This window comes from Tinamus guttatus, unplaced genomic scaffold (assembly GCF_059628265.1).
Source record: "Tinamus guttatus ecotype Peru unplaced genomic scaffold, ASM5962826v1 Tinamus_guttatus_pri_ptg000530l, whole genome shotgun sequence".
Taxonomy (NCBI): domain Eukaryota; kingdom Metazoa; phylum Chordata; class Aves; order Tinamiformes; family Tinamidae; genus Tinamus; species Tinamus guttatus.
Genome location: NW_028289064.1, coordinates 4,675,538 through 4,695,868, shown reverse-complemented (window position 1 = coordinate 4,695,868; position 20,331 = coordinate 4,675,538). Strand labels below are relative to the sequence as shown.

Sequence of the window (20,331 nt, the reverse complement as noted above, 5' to 3'; positions counted from 1 at the left end):
CAGCTGAAGTGGAAACTTTGTAAAGGGGAGAGATCTTGCACAGATGGAGCAGCAGCCCTTGTATGCTGTGCTGGTGGGCATAGCTGTCAGTGCACTCAGCACGTGCGGATTCTGTGCAGTGCTTTGTAAACCTTTTCTTCAGCGTGTCTTGGAATGAGAACCTCGTTTCTTTCTCAGGGAATTTTATTGTTGTCTTGAGGTGTGCAGCTTTAAAGACACAGAAGATGTTTGAAAATTGCTGTTGCCTTTAGTGGAGTTCTCATTTCTTTATTCATAAAACAGAACTCAAAAAAATGTCCTTTCCCATTTTCTGCATAGTTAAGATATGCCTTTAGGGATGCTGTACTTCTCTAGCTCTCACATAAATAATTGCAGAATGCCAGATTGAAAAGATAGTAAGTGCATGGGCTGTTAGCCTGTGTTAACTGTTGAAAATTAGAAAAGACATGCAGGCTGCTGGAGTTCCAAAGGAAAATGTGCATTGATAGGCCTGGCTACTGCCTTGTATTTTTGAGGTGTGGTGGCAGTGTAATACATAGCAGAATTAAGTACTTGTGAGCAGAAGACTAAATCTAGTTCCATTGTACACAATGTAAGCCCCAGCATTAAGCTCAAATGCAAAGAGAATAAAGACATAGACATATATAGACAGACTGCTTCACTGCAGTCAGTCTCATGAGGAAGAGCTAATGAGAAGAGCCGGGCACTGGGAAGCACAAACAGGGTATTTAGCAATACTCACTGGGGAGAATCTGCCCTGATGGACAAGATGAGGTCTTAACAAGAACTTCCAGGAGGCCTCAGCAGTAGCTCTAAGGATCCCAAAACTGCAGCCATCTTTATAATACACCAACTTTTGTCTCTCCAAAGTTGAAATAGGGGCCAGCTAGAAAGCGTGTAGTTTATGGGGCACTGTGCTACCTTCTAGGTGATATGAATCAGTGGTGGAGCCTCTCAGACTGATTCCTGACCTTCACTTTCTGAACCTTAGTGTTTTTGTATTCAGAACCTTGCACTCCGTGAATCTTTGTCCTCTTCTGCTGTGGAATACACCAGTATTCCACAAAACTGTGCAGCATAGAGACCTAGTGTTCACATCAACTGAACTGATAATAGAGCACTTTTAGTGTAGGATGCTGCCCATGAAAATAGCCGTCACCAGAGGCAAGGCTATAGTAGACTTGAAGACACATGTTAAATGTGATTGTATTACACTATGATTCCTCTTCTAAAATAAATTCTGTAGAATAAAGATAATTGAATCCTTGAATTTCAGCATATATTTCTGAACAATGAGAGCTGTTACAGCATAGAACAATTTTCCCATATCATTTTTGGAGCTAGAAATTAAACTCGATTGAGCAAACTGCTAAAATTTCTGTTCTCCTATGGCTTTCCATCTTTGCTTCTGGATGGTTCTCCTGCTTGTGCCCCTTGAAGAGACACTGCCTGGGTCAAATGAACTTTCACAACGTAATAAACTTCCCTCATTGATTCTTTGATGCAGTAACTTAAGGGCGGTCACATTTACCTGAACTTCTATTTGGGTTTGTGATTGACATTAATGGATTTGTTGGGAGGGAACTTCTTATCATGTCAGCAGAATAACAGTGACATTATTTATTTATCCTGCTGTTTGTCTTGGAGCTGGATGCCTCTGCGAACTTTCCTTGTACAATCAATAGCAATAGCCAAATCCCTAGTGGCTGTTGTCATGTCTTTGGGCTGCCTCCCTTTCCAAGAACAGACTTCTATCTGAAGTAGACTTTTCTTTATATTCTAAGGGTCTAAGTGGAAGGCTTGTGGTTCGGGATGTAAAGAGCTGTTCGAAGCATGAGACCGATTTATAGCGGAGGGACCTTTCAAAGAGGAAGTTCTTGCAAAATTTCAGTGACAGCTGAATCCTCGATGAGCTGTTTGGAAGAAGTTTCTTTAGTTCCCTGAGCAGCACCATGTTTTGCCGATAGACAAAGCACAGGGCTGCCTCGGGATGAGGCTTAAAACCTGGTTTCTGATTACAGCAGGGATTTGTATTCATGTGTGCCTGGGCTTGATGTTGGCAGTGAAAAACTGGATGACAAAGGAGAAGAACTTTTGAAGATTAAAAAATAAATTCCCAAGTAAGTGAAAACCTCACTGAGAGGCAAGTTGGAAATCACCTGAATGAAGAAAGTGGGAGAAAAATAACAAACAATATTAGAAAGTAATATAGCATGAGTATCTTCAAATAACAGAAGTAAAACTATATTGGATATCTTATCCTAGAAAAAGTCTTACCTGCTTTTTTACATTTTTTTAATTTTGAAACTTTTATTTAATGATAGCATCTTCAGGGAAACTTTTTGCACTCACTTTATATTATGTGGGGGCTATGCCAAGTTGCGGAAGCCTTCAGAACTCACCTCATGCAGTGAAATATGCAGAAACAAAGATCATTCAAACAAAAACATATGCCTCTTCCCATTCTTTGCTTCATTTCTTTGGGCAAAAGTTGAACAAGAAGCATTTTTATATTGCCAGCTTCTCCTTAATGGTTTTGTGCCATGAATATGGTCAGTTTGCGTTCTGCCTTCTGTGCCCCAGCCATGCATCCCTCTGTGTGAAATAAAAGCTATTTTTTGCTGACACCTTTCACATTTTCAGTGAAACCTTAGTCTCCTTCTGCTTCCCTTAAAAACTTCCCAGCTACTTTTTGTTTGGTTACTGTAGCAACCTGCTTGTTACCTGACATCAGTTTGGACTCCCGAGCTCACTTTGCCTCAGGCGATGTCTGAGCCTTACTGAATTCCTTCCGAGTTCCCTTTTAATACCCAATTTCCACCCATCCACAGAGCGAAAGTTCTTGTCTTGATTTGTTGTCTTGTAGCTTGACAGCTGCAATGTCCTCTCATCCTGCCATGCAAATCCAGCCGAGTCTTGCTTGCACCCATTCAAGGTGATGCTGCAAACAATTTTCTAGCCTGCCATATCGAGTAGTCCATTTTATCTGTGTGGGCTTCACACGAGCTGTATCTCTTTGTTTTCAAAATCCTACATGCATTTCTCCCCTTTCTTGTAAAGCCATTTCCTTGACGCAGAAGTGCAAAGACCATCCTCCCTCATCCTCTTGTTAGACTTTCAAAAATATCTTCTTGTTCCCTGTGCATTTTCCTCATGCTTGGTAGGGGATGCTGTGAGAACATCCATCAAATTTGAAAGTTCAAAAAATATTTGATTGTGGATGCCTATTGATAGACTGAAAATACTGGCTGCTTTTCAGGCTAAATGATATTTCCCTGTTATTTTGTGGTCCTTTCCCTACAACCTTATCTCTCTGTTTTTCCTTATATTTAATTCTGTGGAGGAAGGACTGTCTTTTTTATTTTCTCCACAGGTAAGGCTGACCTGGAACTGGGGTTTACAGCAAAAAAGTAGTAAGAATAGTAAGTAAAATTCACCTAGCAATGTTTTCCTCAAAGGCAAGTGTGCTGTCATTGCCCATGAAATGCACTATTGATGACCTAAGCTTTTTAATAAGATATTACTTAGTGTAATAAATTTTGAAGAGCTGAAAAATCTCATGATTTTAGTTTTGGGATCAGTATATATCAGGGCCAGTCAGAAACAATTAGTTTGGATCAATTTAGCCATTAGGCTCTCATACATAAAATAAACTGGAGTGAGATTTAAAATCTTCAGAATCATTAGTTTTTGTCTGGTTTGAAATTAACATAATGATCTTCATCTATAGCTCATTTGCCTTCTCAGTCAAATGAATAATGAGTTTTTTTTTTCTCTCTATCAATTTTATCCAATCCCTTCTCGCATCATTCTCCGCTTTTTTCCTCTGAGGTATTGGTAATCTTGAGCTTTGCAATCAGGTTGTTTGTTTCTTGTATAATTTACCATAAACTATTTATTTCTGTGTGATTGATTTAAAATTTATACCGACTGTTTCAATGAACTGTCCTATTACATTCTATAATACTTGATGCCATGTTGATTAAGAAAGCTAAGCTGAAATTCACTTCAGGTATTCTGAAGCTATTTGTAAACTCAACCAGTGTAACATGATTACTGAAACCCTCCTCCTGCTAGTGAAATTTGGAGTTATATTCAGTTTGGTTTTTTGCATGATCTACTTCTGATAAAATAACTATCAATATGACAGTGTATTTTATTCCTGGAGGGCATAGTAGCTCTGCATTTTCCTTTCACTTCTACATTAATTGATCGGGTATGCTAGTGAAATAGGCACTTTAAGTGACACAGAATTTTGATGATCATAGTCTTACATATTCAGCTGTTAAATGAAACATAAAGATGAGAATACACCTTTGGCATTATTTGCCTCATACTGACTTTTCTTCATCTACATACACATCACTATTTGGGGACGGCCAGGTATTGTGGTAGAAGAGGTTGAGGGCCAGTCTCTTCTCCAGAATAACTACCAATTGAGCAAGAGGAGATGGCTTCCACTTGTGCCAGCAGAGGTTCAGGTTAGATATGAGGAAAAATTTCTACATGAAAAGAGTGGTCAAGCCCTAGAACTTGTTGTTCCAGGTGGTGGAGTCAATGTCCCTGGCAGTGTTCAAGAAGTGTGCGGATGAGGCACTTTGGGACTTGATTTAGCAGGCTTGGTGTTGAAGGGCTTATGTTTGGCCTCAATGATCTTGAGGGCCTTTTCCAGCTATAATGATTCTATAATTTTATGATTTGAACCTGTATGTTCCCAGGGAAGAAATTCCTAGTATTATAACAGTAATTACATTTTCACAAGGAGAGGTTCTTACCAACAAATACTGTGTTTACTCACATTTCTTTTGTAGGTGCTGTTGTGCCACTTGTATGTGGCATTTCAAAATGTAGAACAGTTTTTCTTCACTGTGATATATGATAGTGGATTTCATTGCTTGTGTAACAGAAAGGATTGAGGGCCACCTGAAAAATAAAGTATTTGGGGATTTCTTGATTCCCTGACCACTTGTGTACTTTTTATTTTAATGAGATTGCTTTATGATTGATAGGTGCTTGACCTTTGCTTTTCCCACTTTTTTAAAAGTAAAAAGTAAATTTAATAATTATGTTCTGTTTGCACTCACATATAACTACTAATAGAAAAAAATGACCTTTACATAAGTATTCTTTAATGGGAAGTAGAAAAATATGAGAATTATTTGGTTTAGAAATATAGCAAAAAAAAAGGAAAATGCCAGAAAATATTAATGTTTGCCGATGTAAGTGTCAACATATAACTATAAGCCTATTTTTGAAAAAAATGACTTTGATGTGAATTTTACTTTGTTTGCGATACATATCCTATTAGGAGGCTATTATTTAAATAGAGTAGTTATTGTGTTAGGTATGTGTCAGTGTGGTAATATTTTGAATAAGACACACCAAAATTTGCAACAGATATGCAACCATTTTTACCTTGAAGAGTTTCATCTAGTCAGTTATGAATGGGTTCCTTGATTTCGTGTCGACCAAGTATGTACTTGTTACAGCAATTCAGAATTCCCCTTTTCTGTGTGGCAGTCATAATCAGTCCCTGAATTTATTACAGGGAAAATAAAAAAGCATGTTTTACTTTTCTACTTCTTCCAAGACAAAGATCTTCTAATCTTTTAACTCATTAAAGGCCTTTACAGTGAGGGAATGTGTTTTGGGTGATTATTTTTTTTTTGACTTCTCATTGCTGTTAAGCTAGAAACCCTTTTTTCTGCTATAGACAACAGGCCAATGTTCTATGGAATGGAATCTATAATATGGAGTCTGCAGTATGGAATCCATACTCATGTAAAGTAGAGTGTGACCCAGATCTCTCTTGTGTCTCGTCGGTTCCCTCTTCCCAAGGAGTGACGATATCTTTACCAGTTTCACAAATACTTTCAGAAGGGCTCTATATCAGAAACAAAGTGGATTTCTGACACTTGTACTCTCTCAGAAAGTGGGATTTTTATCTAAACACCAGCGTGCATAACTGAGTCTGCATGAATATCTGTGTCCATTCTTCAGGTCTGCCTAGTCCTTGTCAAAATGCGAGCATGAAGACAGATGCCGCAACAGAGGGCAATTCCCACTCTCTTCTGCTCTTTTTGGTATCAGAAGCTGACTGAGAACTAGCAAGTCCCGCTTTTGTCTCCAACCGAGGAGCCAGAGATTTTGCTCGCTGTAATCCAGCCTTAAACTGGACTTTAAAAAACCTTTTTAAAAGATTTTAAAACCTTTTTAAAAACAAATCTCTGAAGTTATTATGTGAGCTCTTCATTATGGTCTTAAACTTATTTTCTGTTTCTTATAAGAAAACTTCAAAAGAAATTAAATTTCTGAAAATCAGCACTTTATTTTTTTCACACAGCTTTTTTCACTGAGAAGATAACAATGTGTTTATAACTGGGAAAAGTGGTATGGAATGAAAGGCAGAAAAAAAATAATGTGGGCCTTCTTAGAAACACCAATACATAGAAATCAAAGCAAAAATATATCCATACAAATATAACCACAAAAAATCCATTTTCTGGGGAAGACTATTTTAGTAAGCAGAGGAACTGGTAATAAAATGTTTCAACCAGCTCCACCTCAGACTGAATATATTCAACTTGATGAAATCTCCTTTCCCAGACATCATCTGGTCACCAGTACAGAATTACCTGTAAAGAATCACCTCTACTACGAAACAAAGATATGAGCAGGAAGAATTTTCAGCAAAGTAAGAGACAGATTTAGGAATGTGATCCAGTAGCTTCTCATGACATCTCGATTATCCTCATCTGCACAGCAGAAGGGATCTGCCAAACCTGGAACTTGAGGATCACTCCAGAGCCATTCCTATTGGAAGCACCAAAGAATGAACAGACTTGCATCATATGTGCTTTTAGTTAAGCTACTTGTTTCACTTGTTTTGAGATAGTTTTGCTAGGTGAATTATCTAGTTGATTTGAATACATCAGTTTAGCATGACAGTGCAATCCTGTATCTGTTCTCTATGTTCCTCTCTTCTTGTTCCTCTCTTCTCTCTTCTGATCATTCTGTCATGCATCCCTACCTCCTTGCTGGCTGTAAATTGAGAGGCAGCCACCCTTTGCAATTCAGGAAGCATGAATGTGTTGCATTCAGAGTTGGGATCAATGAGGAAATCTGTTACGACTTAACAGGACTTGTTTATGTGGGAGGCAGCATCACATCTTGGTGGTAGCCACCTTTGCCAAAGGAAAACTTCTTTAAATCATGGACTCGGTCAGCAATTCTTTATATTTTAGAAATGGCTGAACTGTTTAATAAAGGTGAAAAACAACCAATATATTTCACTTTTTTCCCTCACTAGTTTACTGTGCTGTATATTATGGACACTGATATGCAGTCCTGGAGAAATCTGCCCTCTTCTTAGACTATCGCCAAAAGTCCATAGTTCTGCTAATCCATAATACATAATATGGTGGATACAGAATTTCCTTAATTTTATTTTGTCTTTTAATTTCTTCTTTTTTTTTCTCTTCTCTAAAAATCCTTTGACATTCATATCACTGACTTTTTGTGATGACTTTCAGAAGTTCAATGCTAATTCATGTTGCTGTATTTCCTGAATAGCTTAGGACCACAGAGAGTTGAAATTTCAGAGAATTGAAATCTTTTATGCTTGTTTATCTATCAGTTTAGGTTTTTATTTTGTTACATTTGATGTAACTTGGCTGGCTACATATATATATATTTAATTTCCCTTGTGAAAATAATTGTTCGGCATTTATTTGTGACCCTCTAGCAGCGCCCAAGAGGCACGTAGGATTTTCCTTTCCAAATGCGATTTGCCACAGAAACGGTTTTTGCATTCTGAGATATGGGGATAAGGTATGATTATTTATCTGAAAGACTACTGATGGAGTCTACATAATATGGATAGACTGAAGACTGAGCAAATCCCAAGGCACAGAGCAGCATGTCACAAATAGTATTTTTTTGCAAACTTGCTCAAGAAAAGCAGGCTCAGGCAATTGGTGGGAAGGAAAGAAAAGCTAAGACTGAGAATGAGGTAAGGAATGATAAGATTGAGAGGGTAAGACTGAAGAAGTCAGCACCAGCCACCTAGAAGTTCCCACTTAGTAATAGCATGTGTGAAGCTGATGCCTTGTTCCTTCCTGCCATGGAGGAAGGCTCAAGAGCAAACCAAACAACAGAGTAACAGTAAATTCTTCCCCTTGAGTGTTGTGACATGAACGTGATCTGGCTTTCCCTGCTCTTCTCAGATGATTCGTGGGAGTTGTTTAGGTGTGCTTGCTCTGCAGCTTTTGTAGCCTCCACTCCAGCTTTCCCTGACTGTTGCCCTCTTGTTCTGGCCAGTTCCTCTGTGAAGCACCTGATGGCAATACCAAGAATACGGAGTAAAACTCCATTTTTATTCTTGAGGCAGATGCAGATATATCTCCCAGCTCCTTTGCATCCAAACCTGGAAGCAGTAATCGGATAGATAAAAACTGCTGGTTGAAAACCAGTTTTGGAATGAGATTGGTGAGGAAACTCTTTGAAAACCATTTGCCTTGATACTATTATCTTAATAAAGGCACCTATTCTTATGTTACATCTCAGCAGGTATCCTTATTTTAGCCTGACCTTTTTATTCATCAGATGTCCTAAGTAGTAGTCCTGCTGTAAAAGGCCAGAAAGTCACAGTGAGCATCAAGCTGTATATGGGCCAGCAGTGCCCTCTGAGCAGGTCAGGAAGACCTGTCAGCATTTGGGTGCTGTTGAGCATCTGCACTTGGAGTATGTGGCGTTTGTTTGTGCACTGGCATGTGGTTGCACAATATGCTGTATATTGCAGTAATATGTTGGCTGTTCTTATACATTTGTTAGTAAAGATATTTTTTAAAGTATGTAACAAATTTCCTTTGAGCATGCACTGTCTTTCATGTTTCCTTTTTTCTGTGCAAGCCGTCAGGCAGGTTTCAAGGTGGGCTGTGGCTTTGGATCGACTCTGTGAGTTACACTCTGTGCTACAGGTGCTGTTGGGGCGCGTTTGGCTCCATGGGACTGGGGTCCTCACTGCCTCTCAGGAAAACACGAACTTAGGGTAAATGGCTTTTTTTTATGACAAAGATATATAAGGAGGTAATAATAATAATAAAGCTGTATTTCTGTAATAAACACTGAGTAATGGCATTTTGTAAAGGAATTACTCCAGAGAGACAGCTATGTTTGTCTGGTAGGAAAGCTAAAGCAAAGTTTTCTTTGCAGACTCCCTTGTTCAGAACATCTGTCTACATGCTGGATGGGGATTTCAGTATTGAAAACACAGTTTATAAGAAAAAACACGTATGAGTGTGGACTGCCCCACTAGCAGGAATAAGATTATGGTTTTCACAGGCTGCCTTCCACCTCAGACCATGATGATTTTGCTTTCCCTGCCTTTGCCCCAGGGCTCTGCCTTCTCTTCATCAGCACTGCTTGTTTGGCCACATAGAAGAACCTGCCATGGGGCCCACTATTTTGATTTTGCAGCCAAGGTTAAGCCTACAAAAGCAATTTCAGGGCTGCTCATGAACTTGTTTATAGAATAAACATGTTGTATCAGCCAGTCCCTTACCTTGATACAGAGCTGCAATCAAATCCTGAATCTCACAGGGAAGAGACACTTAACTCCTCATCTGCTATAGGACTTTCTGAATATTTTTTAACTTTGAGTATTTTTTGACTTGCTTTTAGCAGGCTGTTACCAAAGGAGGAACTCTATGTTCTGTGTCCTCACACTACTCCTTTATTTTCATTTGGTACCGTGTACTTAAAACTACTTTGCATTTTGCTACGTGGCCATGGAGATAGCTTTTTGTGAAAGAGTAGTTGGAAATTCACTTGTATTTTTCTCAGAGTTGACAAGTTGCATTGGATTTGTTGGAAATGCCTTAGTGGACATTACTGTTCATGGCAGATTTTGGTAAGGAAGGTAAAGTTGCAGCTACTCATGAGGGAATTCCAGCTCAGGCTGAAGAGGATTGTACAGACCTGTAGATATCTGGCCTTGACCTTTGGTACGCTATATGCAGTATTTTTTAACTGATTCCTTCTGGTTTGATTCCAGTGTTTTGGGACAGAAATTAACCTGAAGCTAATGTTTAATTTTGTCATTATTTTTCCTCCTTCATCTAAGTTATAATAATACAAATATACAAATCATATAATAAATATAAATTATGTAAATTATAATTATGTTAATATTAATATGTTTAATATTGATATTAAACTTAGTCGAGCAAGGTGGGCAGGAGACCTGCGTGGATGGGCAAGGATCTGTTGGGTAAACTCAATGAGAAAAAGAGCATGTACGTAATGTGGAAGAAGGGCCGGGCCACATGGGAAGAATATAGGAACATTGTCAGAGAATGCAGGGATGCAACGAGGAAGTACAGATCAGGGGTTGACTTGCTGGAAAGCAGCTCTGTGGAGAGGGATTTGGGAGTCCTGGTTGACAGCAGGTTAACCATGACCCAGCAATGTGCCCTTGTGGCCAAGAAGGCCAATGGGATCCTGGCTGCATCAGGAGGAGCTTCTAGAGAGGGTCCAGCGGAGAGCCACAAAGAAGCTTAAGAGACTGGAGCATTTGTCATATAAGGAAAGACTAAGCGAGCTGGGCCTGTTTAGTCTGGAAAAGAGAGAATCGAGAGGAGATTTGATGAACATGTTCAAGCACCTGAGGGGTGACTGTAGGGAAGATGGGGCCAGGCTCTTCTCCATGGTGGCTGGTGACAGGACGAGGGGTAACGGGTGTAAGTGGAAACCCAGGCAGTTCCACCTCCATGTGAGGAAGAACTTCTTTCCTGTGAGGGTGCCAGAGCCCTGGAACAGGCTGCCCAGAGAGGCTGTGGAGTCTCCTTCTCTGGAGATCTTCCAAACCTGCCTGGATGCCGCCCTGTGCCACGTGCTCTGGGTGTCCCTGCTGGAGCAGGGGGGTTGGACTAGATGATCTTTAGAGGTCCCTTCCAACCTTAACCATTCTGTGATTCTGTGAAAATAATTATTATTTTAAATCAATATGTCAGTTAATTAAAAAGCAAAGAAAACTATGGTGTATGAAAGAGATGGCTAAGCTAAGTGTGAAAGTCAACTAGAAGCAAAATGAACTGCAGTATTGCTCAAGTGTCAGCAATGTGTAACCATTAAGTGAGACTGGGAAAACAAGAAAGGACGGTTTTACTGACACAAATAAGTAAACATAGAAATAAAACCCTGAAAAGGAAATGAGCGCACAGACAAATCAGCAAATAAGCAAACTGTAGACAAGATGAACAGTATTTTGCCGGAAAAATAAATTAGGAGAAAAACAAAATGAATGCCAACAAGCAAGCCAGATGAAAAAAAAAAAATGCAACTGCTAAAGAGGGAAAAAAAATCAGCCAATGTTGCATGCAACTGGAAGAAAATTCCACTGGGCTTTGTCCTAAAATGCCCTGTTTTCAGTGAGTCCCATAGAAGGTTTTTAATTATGCAGGCTGCATAGGTGGAAACTGACTGAAGAAGGCTTTGAATTATTGTTTATTTCCTTGTAGTTTCTTAAGAGTTTAAAGGTTTATTTTGTTGTTGAAGATATGTGATATATTCACTTCTATGTATGTTCTAAATTCTCATAAAATCAAGTAGTTGTGGTGCTATTTACATGCCCTAGGTGTCTATCTTTGTAAAATATGTATAGTAAAGATCTGAATTTTTGATGGTAAAACAAGTGCTTTTGGACTTAGATAAATATTTTCTATCTAATAGCTACTATCTGCTAGCATCCCGTTTTTTCCCCCATTTTATCAATTCCACATTATTAGAGCATGAATGATGATCCAAGACTTTTCTTTGTAGTCCTCATCTTTTTTACTTATAGTGGAATCATTAGTAGAAAATAAAGTTGAGTCAGATGAAATACAGTTCTTAGAGCAATGCAACATTGATTTTTTTTTCAAAACCAAAAGGTTCCTTGTTACTTTTTTGTAATCAAAATATTTATTTTTCATGGCAGTAAAGAAATTTAAAAAGTAAAATTTCAAAATTTTAAGGGTAAACAGGGGGAGTAGGACTGAGAGTAAGCAGAGGGAAGAGCCTGAGGGTAAAGAGGGGGAGTAGGCCTGAGAATAAAGGGAGGGTAAAAAGGCAGGTTAGGAGTGATAAAATTATCAGAATCTCATAGATATTTGAAAATCTTAGAGGTTACAAAGAATTGCCCTTAATTTGCTTTACATTTCCCCAAAACTTTTTCTTTTTTATGAAATATAATTGAAAGGAGTTATAATTATCATGAGTTATGCAATTGGAAGGTAAACATGGTGCTTGTTTAGGACATCTCCTGCAGTATTCGAGAGCTGTTGCTGTCCCTACTTTGTAGCAAGGTCATTTTTGTCAATACCATCCATATGTCTGTCCTCAGAGTCTGTCTAAACATGGTTTCCCTGCATGGTGTTAATAGCTGTGAGCATTACCTCACTCTGGTGCTTTCACCTCCCTGTTTATTCCCTCTTGTTCTCCTCCCACTGCTTTTCACTGTATTTTTCTCCATTCAACTCTCTCATTCCATCAGTTTATGGAATTCCATCAGTTTATCTCAGAAAGGAAACAAAGCTTCTAGCCCACTTCAAAGTACTGCCGCTTGATTTTTCTTGTTTTAATTATGTTTCAGTTGTCTTAGGTATTCATAATATTTGTCTTTTAAGCGCTATTTTGATATGTAGAAGGCACACAAAGTCAAATGGTAAGTGATCTTGCCATGTATTCCCCTGAATATCTACTCAGTGGGAGTAGGGTGAGGGTAAAGAATGATTTGGAGACATTGAATACCCGCCTGGGTGCCACCCTGTGCCACATGCTCTAGGTGTCCCTGCTGGAGCAGGGCAGGTTGGACTAGATGATCTCTAGAGATCCCTTCCAACCTCAACCATTTTGTGAAAATTGTAGTTTGTGAGAATTCTGATCACTTCATTTCTCTCATTCTTTCCCACCTACTCTTATGCAAAAATAGTTCTTCTTTGCTTGTAATATTTCTTATTCAAACATTAACACTTTTCTCCTCTTCGTGGATGCTGTTCATCTCTGCTGGAATATCTACCCCAAATGCTGAAGAATCCTTTACAAAAAGCTGTGGAATCTGTAACCGTAAGGTTAAGACCTCCATTTTCTGAGTTTCAAAGTCTGAGATAAAGGCACGATCGCAACGTGAGTTCAAGTTTGCTTTGAATTCCCGTGTTGCTTTGTAAACCACACTTTCCTTAGAGCAGGAGAGGGAAATGCATTGTCAGAAATCATGGACAGTGGTTGCTACCAGAGCACAGGTGAGAAGCGAATCAGAGATTAATTTATTGTTATGGGAGAAATGTTGGAAAGGCTCATATTCGTGATCCCTGCAAGTTATCTTGTGATCACGCCATCCAGGAAAATAGCTCAGTGAGGAAAGGTCAAAGATTTTGTTATGAAGGGATGTTCACACAGAAGTTGTTTGACAGAGCTTTTTTGGATCATTTCTATCATCCCATAGGATATCCGTATCAGCTGTTTTCTTGTCTGTTCCTCATATGCAGATGTTTTGAACCAAACAGAAGACAGATGCTTCTGTTGTTTGAGTGTTGACTGACAGCAGGAGACCTGATCTCACTGACCCCTCAGTGTCTCACATGGGCATGAGCAAGGTCCCTCTGTATTAATTCCCCACTGAGTGAAGTGGGGATGCATTACAAAGAGACTGTGAAGAAAAAATAGAGCAAAATCTGTGGAGCCCTCAGCAACTGCAGAATCAAGGGTCACATACAGAAACTTGGGCTAAAGTTATAATACATTTTTCCTGCCTGCTAATAATGTTGGAAACTTTACAGAATAAAGTGTGAATAAAGTATGCATGTCTGAAGTATTCAGTAATATTTTACCATCCAATCATATAACCTGTGGTATAGAAGTTCTCCTGTTGTGTTTTGTGGGAGGTAGATTCTTTTCCTCACTAAACTTTGTAGGATTTGCTTTTTTCATTTCTTTGTCATCTGCTGTGCACAGGCATTATGTCTTGCTCAGATGGAAGTTACATCTTCGTTAGAGGTGTGAGCCAAATCATGCCATCATTTATAGTTTATAGAAATATTTATACTTTTTGTTATAAACAAAAGCTTTATAAATTGTGCAAGCAATGTGCATGATTCATTAGCTTCAAACATTCCAACTGTAAGATAGTTGGGAAGACTCTTGTCTCTTCTTAATGAAAGTCACTTGGAAACATCCCTTTTAATATTTTCATAACTGGTGTCTAAAGCTGACTTCCAGCCTTTTGGTGTTATACTGGATTACGATAGAAGTGTCTGCTGAAAGCAAGCTTGAAAAGTAGTCCATATGTATTGAGTTTTACAGTGCTGTTTGAATGACTAGAATGCAATTGCATACAGAGTACATACACAACTTTACTGCAGGACCCTTTGGGTCTCTGTTTATTGTTTAGAGATGCTTGTAACAAATGAATTTCTTCCAAATGCAGAATCAATGTTTTGGGGGCTGTTTTTTGTCCGTTGATATACATACGTGTGTATCTGCTTTGTGCGTGCCCTCTGCAGTGCCTCTCCAGGTGAAATGAAGCAGGGCTTTTATGTGGGGAACCCCAGTGCAGGAGCACTGGACCATCCTCACCTTGGTACACTAATGGGTGAGGTTCCACATCTATCCAAATAAGTTTAGTACTGACTCGGGCAAATTTGGTACATCACTGGGAAATTGGATCATATGACCTTAAAAAAATGACATTGGCATTTCAGTGACCAGTCTATCTTTTTGCATTTGAGATTGTGTTTATGCTTTACCCAACATGAAAATATAGTTATTGGGAGGGAAATAAAAAGCAGTCTAATTTGGTTAACTGAAACAAATGCTTTGCATGACAGGAACCCAGTGGTCAAAGTGTAAATATAAGCTCTGCTTGTGGATCAATTTTCAAGTTTTAGCACTTGCTAAGTCATACATTGTGTTCTACTCAGAAAGCAAGGAAGTTTTAGCTATTTGGTGGTATTTTGTTTTGCCTTTTTAAGAAATATTTTATGAGAGCATATCAGTTCCAGGAAGCTTCTGCTAGAAATGTATCTCAGATCCAGGGTGCAATTTTAGAGAGAGCTGGCAGAATAGTTTTGCAAACAGAGACTTAATATGAAACCTCAAATTTGAATGTCCAAAATTAAAATCTACAAGGAAACATGAAGGGTAAATGGGAAAAGTCTAGAAAGAGGATCCATAATAATGATTTGCAAATATATTAAGAATTGCTGTTAAAAAAGAGGTCTGAATGTCTATGAGTGATAGAACAAGAACATGAACTTGCACTACAGGAAAAAGGAATGTTAGGAAGAACTTTCTAATGGTAGATGTAGGGAATAAGGGCATAGGGCACACATGGAGATTTATTCTTGATACAAGGAGAAATAAGGTATTCCCATCAGAAATCTGAAAACCAGAGTCTGTTACTCGCTAGAGTTAGCAAAGTCTTCATAGTCATTTTTCTTTTCCAAACACTTACGTATCACTGAGTTTCTGCATGAGTCTTAAAATACACTTTCAAGAAAGGAAAAAAAAAAAGGCAGAATTTAAAATCTTTAGCCTGCGTTCTTGTTAAGCTTGGTGAAAATAAGCACTTCAGTCTGCTTTCACACACTGTATTCCCTGATGTTATATGCAAAAGCAATTAGATGCTAACTTCACACAGAATATGAATGTTAATACTGTAGAATAGAGGGAAGTGATTATATAACACAGCACCTTCAGAAAAGATTATGCAGAGGAGGAATACAGCATAGTTATATTGTGCAAGGCACTATCTTAAAGACTTCATCATTTTTCTGGTGCTTCATCATTAAACCTGATCAAGATGAGAATTCACTGGTATCTGGTATCTGCAAGGACAAGATTCATATAGAAGGATTCAAATTTAGCTATTCCCTCACTGCCCAGAGAGGTTGTGGAGGCTCCTTCTCTGGAGATCTTCCAGACCCACCTGGATGCCACCCTGTGCCACGTGTTCTAGGTGTCCTGCTGGAGCAGGGCGGGTTGGGCTAGATGATCTCTAGAGGTCCCTTCCAACCTCAACCATTCTGTGGTTCTGTGATTCGCCAGTGAAGTAGGTGAGAATCTGTAAATCATTTTAGAAAGTGTCATTTTATGAATTTAATAGATTTAATTTTATGGGCCTTAGTGTTGACATCTATTTTCACTGTTGAAAGTTTGGAAAGAACTGGTGGAACTCTGGTAGAAAAAATCTACCACTGCCTCTCTACACTGGCTATTTAACCATGATTGTGGCAGCAAACGTGACTGTGAGTATGCGGAGCATAATCTGCTCAAAGGGTCACATGGAGCTTGCAGGGCCTGTTTGTTCCCTAGACTATGACAAACCAGGCAGCAGTTTGTACAGAAATCACAGCCAAATTAAAAACACTGATACTGTATCCAGATCTGCATATATAGAGAACAGTATCATAGTTACCTGAGATTCCATAGGATTGTGGCGCTGAATTACTTGATGTTAAAACCCTGGTGTTAGCAATCAGCTGCTGAGTGTTGTCTTTCTAGTCTTGTAGACTGGACTCAAACCATTCAGGTGGTTCAATTATGGCATATGACCAAATAGGCACCATTATCATCTCAAGACCAGTGCAAAAAAATGTTCCTAATCCTGAGTCCAGGTGTTAATTAAGTTAATTAAGTCCATATCCTTAAAAAAGTCCTTAGCACAAACCTGCGCTTTTGAGTTGGATACTTGTGTTGGATGTTGGCAATGTCTTAGTCAATATGCAAGCTTTGGACAACCTTCAGTGCAAGATGTCACTGTTAGGAGAAATTAGGTAGCTACATAATTGGCTTATGCCAGAAAGACTCTGTGAGAGTTTGTTCCATGCCCTTCCACCTGTATTAAGAACATGAGAAATTGTAAAAGTAACTGAAAAAAATAATGAAGAAATAAGAATTCTGAGTTCGATTACGATGTCAATTAAAATATCAATCTAGAATAGACTGGTTATTTTCAAGTGAAAACTGGACCACAGGGCAAAGATTTTTGAGTAAATGTTTTGAAATGATTGCCTTATATATGGAAGCTACACTTTTCCCATCTATAACCATCAGAAGGATTACTCTGAATCACCGATATCAGTTCACAAGATTCAGTGATGGGAAGTGAAAGGATTTTTCAAAAGATTTTTGAGTAAGCTGCCCTACGTTGCTTGCAGTTAGGAAAACATTGTGTTTTTCCAAAATAGTATATAGAGCAATGTCAAAGGAAAGTAGTTGGTTAAAGGAAAGCAATGCAATGTTAATATTTTATCTTCTAATATAAGCTGTAGATGTGCTATATATAAATCATTAAACTTACCTGGAATAAGCCTTATAGCAAGAAAAAATAATTGATTTTTTGATTTTAAAGTATAAGAAAACTATAATGGAGACTGCATTAGAATCAATGAGAATCAATGAGAAAAATTGCATGATATTGTAGAATCCTGACAAGTTAATGTTTGAATCAACATCTTTGTACAAATTTTGAAGAAAAAAATAAAGATACTTTCAATCTAAGATCATATTCTCTACTTAGTATATATGAATAACCTGTATGTTTACTACTGAAGTCAAATCATAAATATTAAATAGGTAGGTCAAAATGTGTAAAGTACTTCTTGAAATTCAAATAGCACAGAATAAATTCTGCAGTTAAATTCATATCTGTAAATCCCATGATCTCCAATTCTTCACACTTGAGAACAACTTAGCAGTTTCAAAACATATTCCAGCAATGTGTGTCAAATAATATTTAACATGAAAAAGGGTGATTTTTGAGGCTGGATGTTGTAAAACACAACTGTTGTAATGTGCCTGTGAATTAAAGAATGTGGAATTTTCTCTATATGTGCTAATATGGCAGACAACACTATACTAATATTACCATGGAAACATTGTACTGATAAAAGGGCAGGTGCCTTCCACAAAGAGCTTTGCTTCTAAATTGTGCACACATGGAGTTTTCTAATGATTTGTATTCTTTTCTGTTTCTTATTCCCTAGAGTATCAGGGCTTCAGGGCTGGTTCTTCTGGAAACCATTCTTTTTGGATCACTCCTTCTGTACTTCCCGGTAAGCTAAACTATAACTTCTTTTTTTTTTTTTTTTTTAAGTGTTATCCTTGCCAGCACTGTAAGGCATCACATAAATCACTCCAGTGACAAGTACAGTTATTTGAAGTTGCTATGTAATGATTAGTCTAATCTGATTAACAAAATGTTCTGTTTGCTGTAAGTATTGTTGAGAACATTTGAATGTTTTGCTCTACTTGTGATAATTCTCCATGTTCTGTTTAGGGGAACATTTTCAGTGTTTTTGGTTTGGGAAGTTTTTAGTTATTTTGTTGTCTTTTCTTGGATTCGAACTGCGAATTAACATTGAAAGAAAATATCTCACTTGTTAGGGGAAAATATGCTGGATGTGTAAAAGGAAATAATTGACAAACTTAGTGTTTCTCTGCAATCTAGTACAAAGAATAATTATTTCAGTGCATTTCTGGCATATATTTCATTAAGTGTTTTAAAGCTACATGACATCTGGTATATCTAGTGTTTGGGAAAATGAGATGGTATTTTCCATATGCTGTAAGCAGGAAAAAAAACACAAACTAATTTAGCATTCACAGGAGGAATATGTCATGAAAGTCATAGAAATCTATATTTTTTTTCTCTTAAAAATATGAGAATACTTCAGTATATTAATTTCCACATAAATCCAGTGTAACAACTGGGTAAAGAGACATCAAGCTATAAGCTGAGCAAAGTGACTGGAAAGCACACAGATCAGAGAAGGCAAAAACAAAGATATAGTTGTGTATTATTTTAAAATATGTTCACGTTCCATTTTCCTCAGTGGTCAGAACCTTCTGTACTTTTACAGTCCAGAAGCATATTCCCTGGAAAAGCAGCAGGAAGGCAAAGCTCCTTAGCCTTTTTAGAACAAATTGCAGATACACTGTAGTGAAGTAAATGGTGAGGTATGCAATAATAAATAGAAGTCCCACTGCAACTGGTATATATTATTTTTTGAATGGTGGTGGTCTTTCAAGTTATAAAGAAAGATTGAGTCGTACTTTTTTGTGCTTTTTTCATCTTTCAATTTGCATGTGTCAGGAGGGAAGTTCTGTTTTTGACATATTATACAAATGTCTTTTCCTTTTGCAAGCCTTCGTTTTCAGAGCTTCCTTGAGATGCTTTTCAAGTGAGGAGAGCAGAGAGCCCAAGCTTCACTTCCTTAGCTGGTGTAGAAATGGGGTGAAGCATTTACAGAGATACATAGCATAAAACATAATATAAGGGCTTTCCTTTCCATGGCTGTCCCCCAGTTGCTTTCCCAGTTACTCAGAGAGTCCTGGAGCCAGTTAGTTGCTTCCCAAGGCAGAGGCTCCAGAAGAACTACACGGCGTTTCCACAACACCAGCCCTGGAGAACGGTAGAAGTTCTTCACAGCCTGTTTCCCCTCATGCTGTGCTGAGTCTGTAAAGTGCTCACCTGCGACTGGTTCTTCAGGTTCTTTCCCAGTTTTTGTCTTGATCCCATAATTTCAACTATGATGTTGTATTCCATTCAGAATAGATGTCCTGCCTGCGGTGACTTTACCAGCTCAGTTTTAGGGATAAAGGGAAGAGTTGGCCCTGCACCACCCTTCAGTGCCAGGGGAAGAGAGAATGGAGATGCAGGAGGGTTCAGATAACTGAATCCCCCTTTTCACTGACATTATCAATGTTAAATGTACAAAACAGCAGATTGGCATTATCTAGGGAAAAATGTTTTGCTGAAAATTCCTGATTAGCCTGTTTCCCAGCTGGGATATAGATATTTGACTAGAGCTTTCTCTTCTCTGCAAATCTCATTCTCATATTACATAAGACTGTCCACTGATAACACATTCTGTCAGGAACTGAAATGCAAAGCATGTAACTTGGCTTTTCTGTTTTAGTAATTTTACGCTCCCACACTCTTTCTGTTCGGCTCTCTTTCTTTCATATGTAGGTAGTTACTAATCAGGCTGTTACTCCTACAAGCTGAAATAGAAAAGAAGAACTTTATCATTTCTATTTTAAAATTCTTGGGGAAGGGTCTTAGATACTATGGTAATGAAGGTCATATTCATGTTCAGACAAAGAGTTTAAACTTAATTTCACCAACTGCAAGAATATGGTTTTGTGAAAAACAAAGACGATTGGGTCCAGGTCAGAAGTGTCAGAATTTCATTATCCATATCTGCCAATGCATCACGAGAGAGAAGAGGAACAATAAATTTGTGAAGTGTGAGAGCACATACAAAATATGTCCAGCAAGGTCTATTATAT

General features: G+C 38.2%; 1 protein-coding gene across 1 annotated transcript in view; it reads left to right on the top strand.

Moving 5' to 3' along the window:
* Positions 1–20,331, top strand: part of GPR158 (G protein-coupled receptor 158) — a 184,749-nt gene that overhangs the window by 92,243 nt on the left and 72,175 nt on the right. Inside the window, exon 5 of the mRNA XM_088534014.1 lies at positions 18,024–18,092. Within this exon, the coding sequence (XP_088390140.1) occupies positions 18,024–18,092 (69 nt within the window). The remainder of the gene's footprint in view (positions 1–18,023; positions 18,093–20,331) is intronic.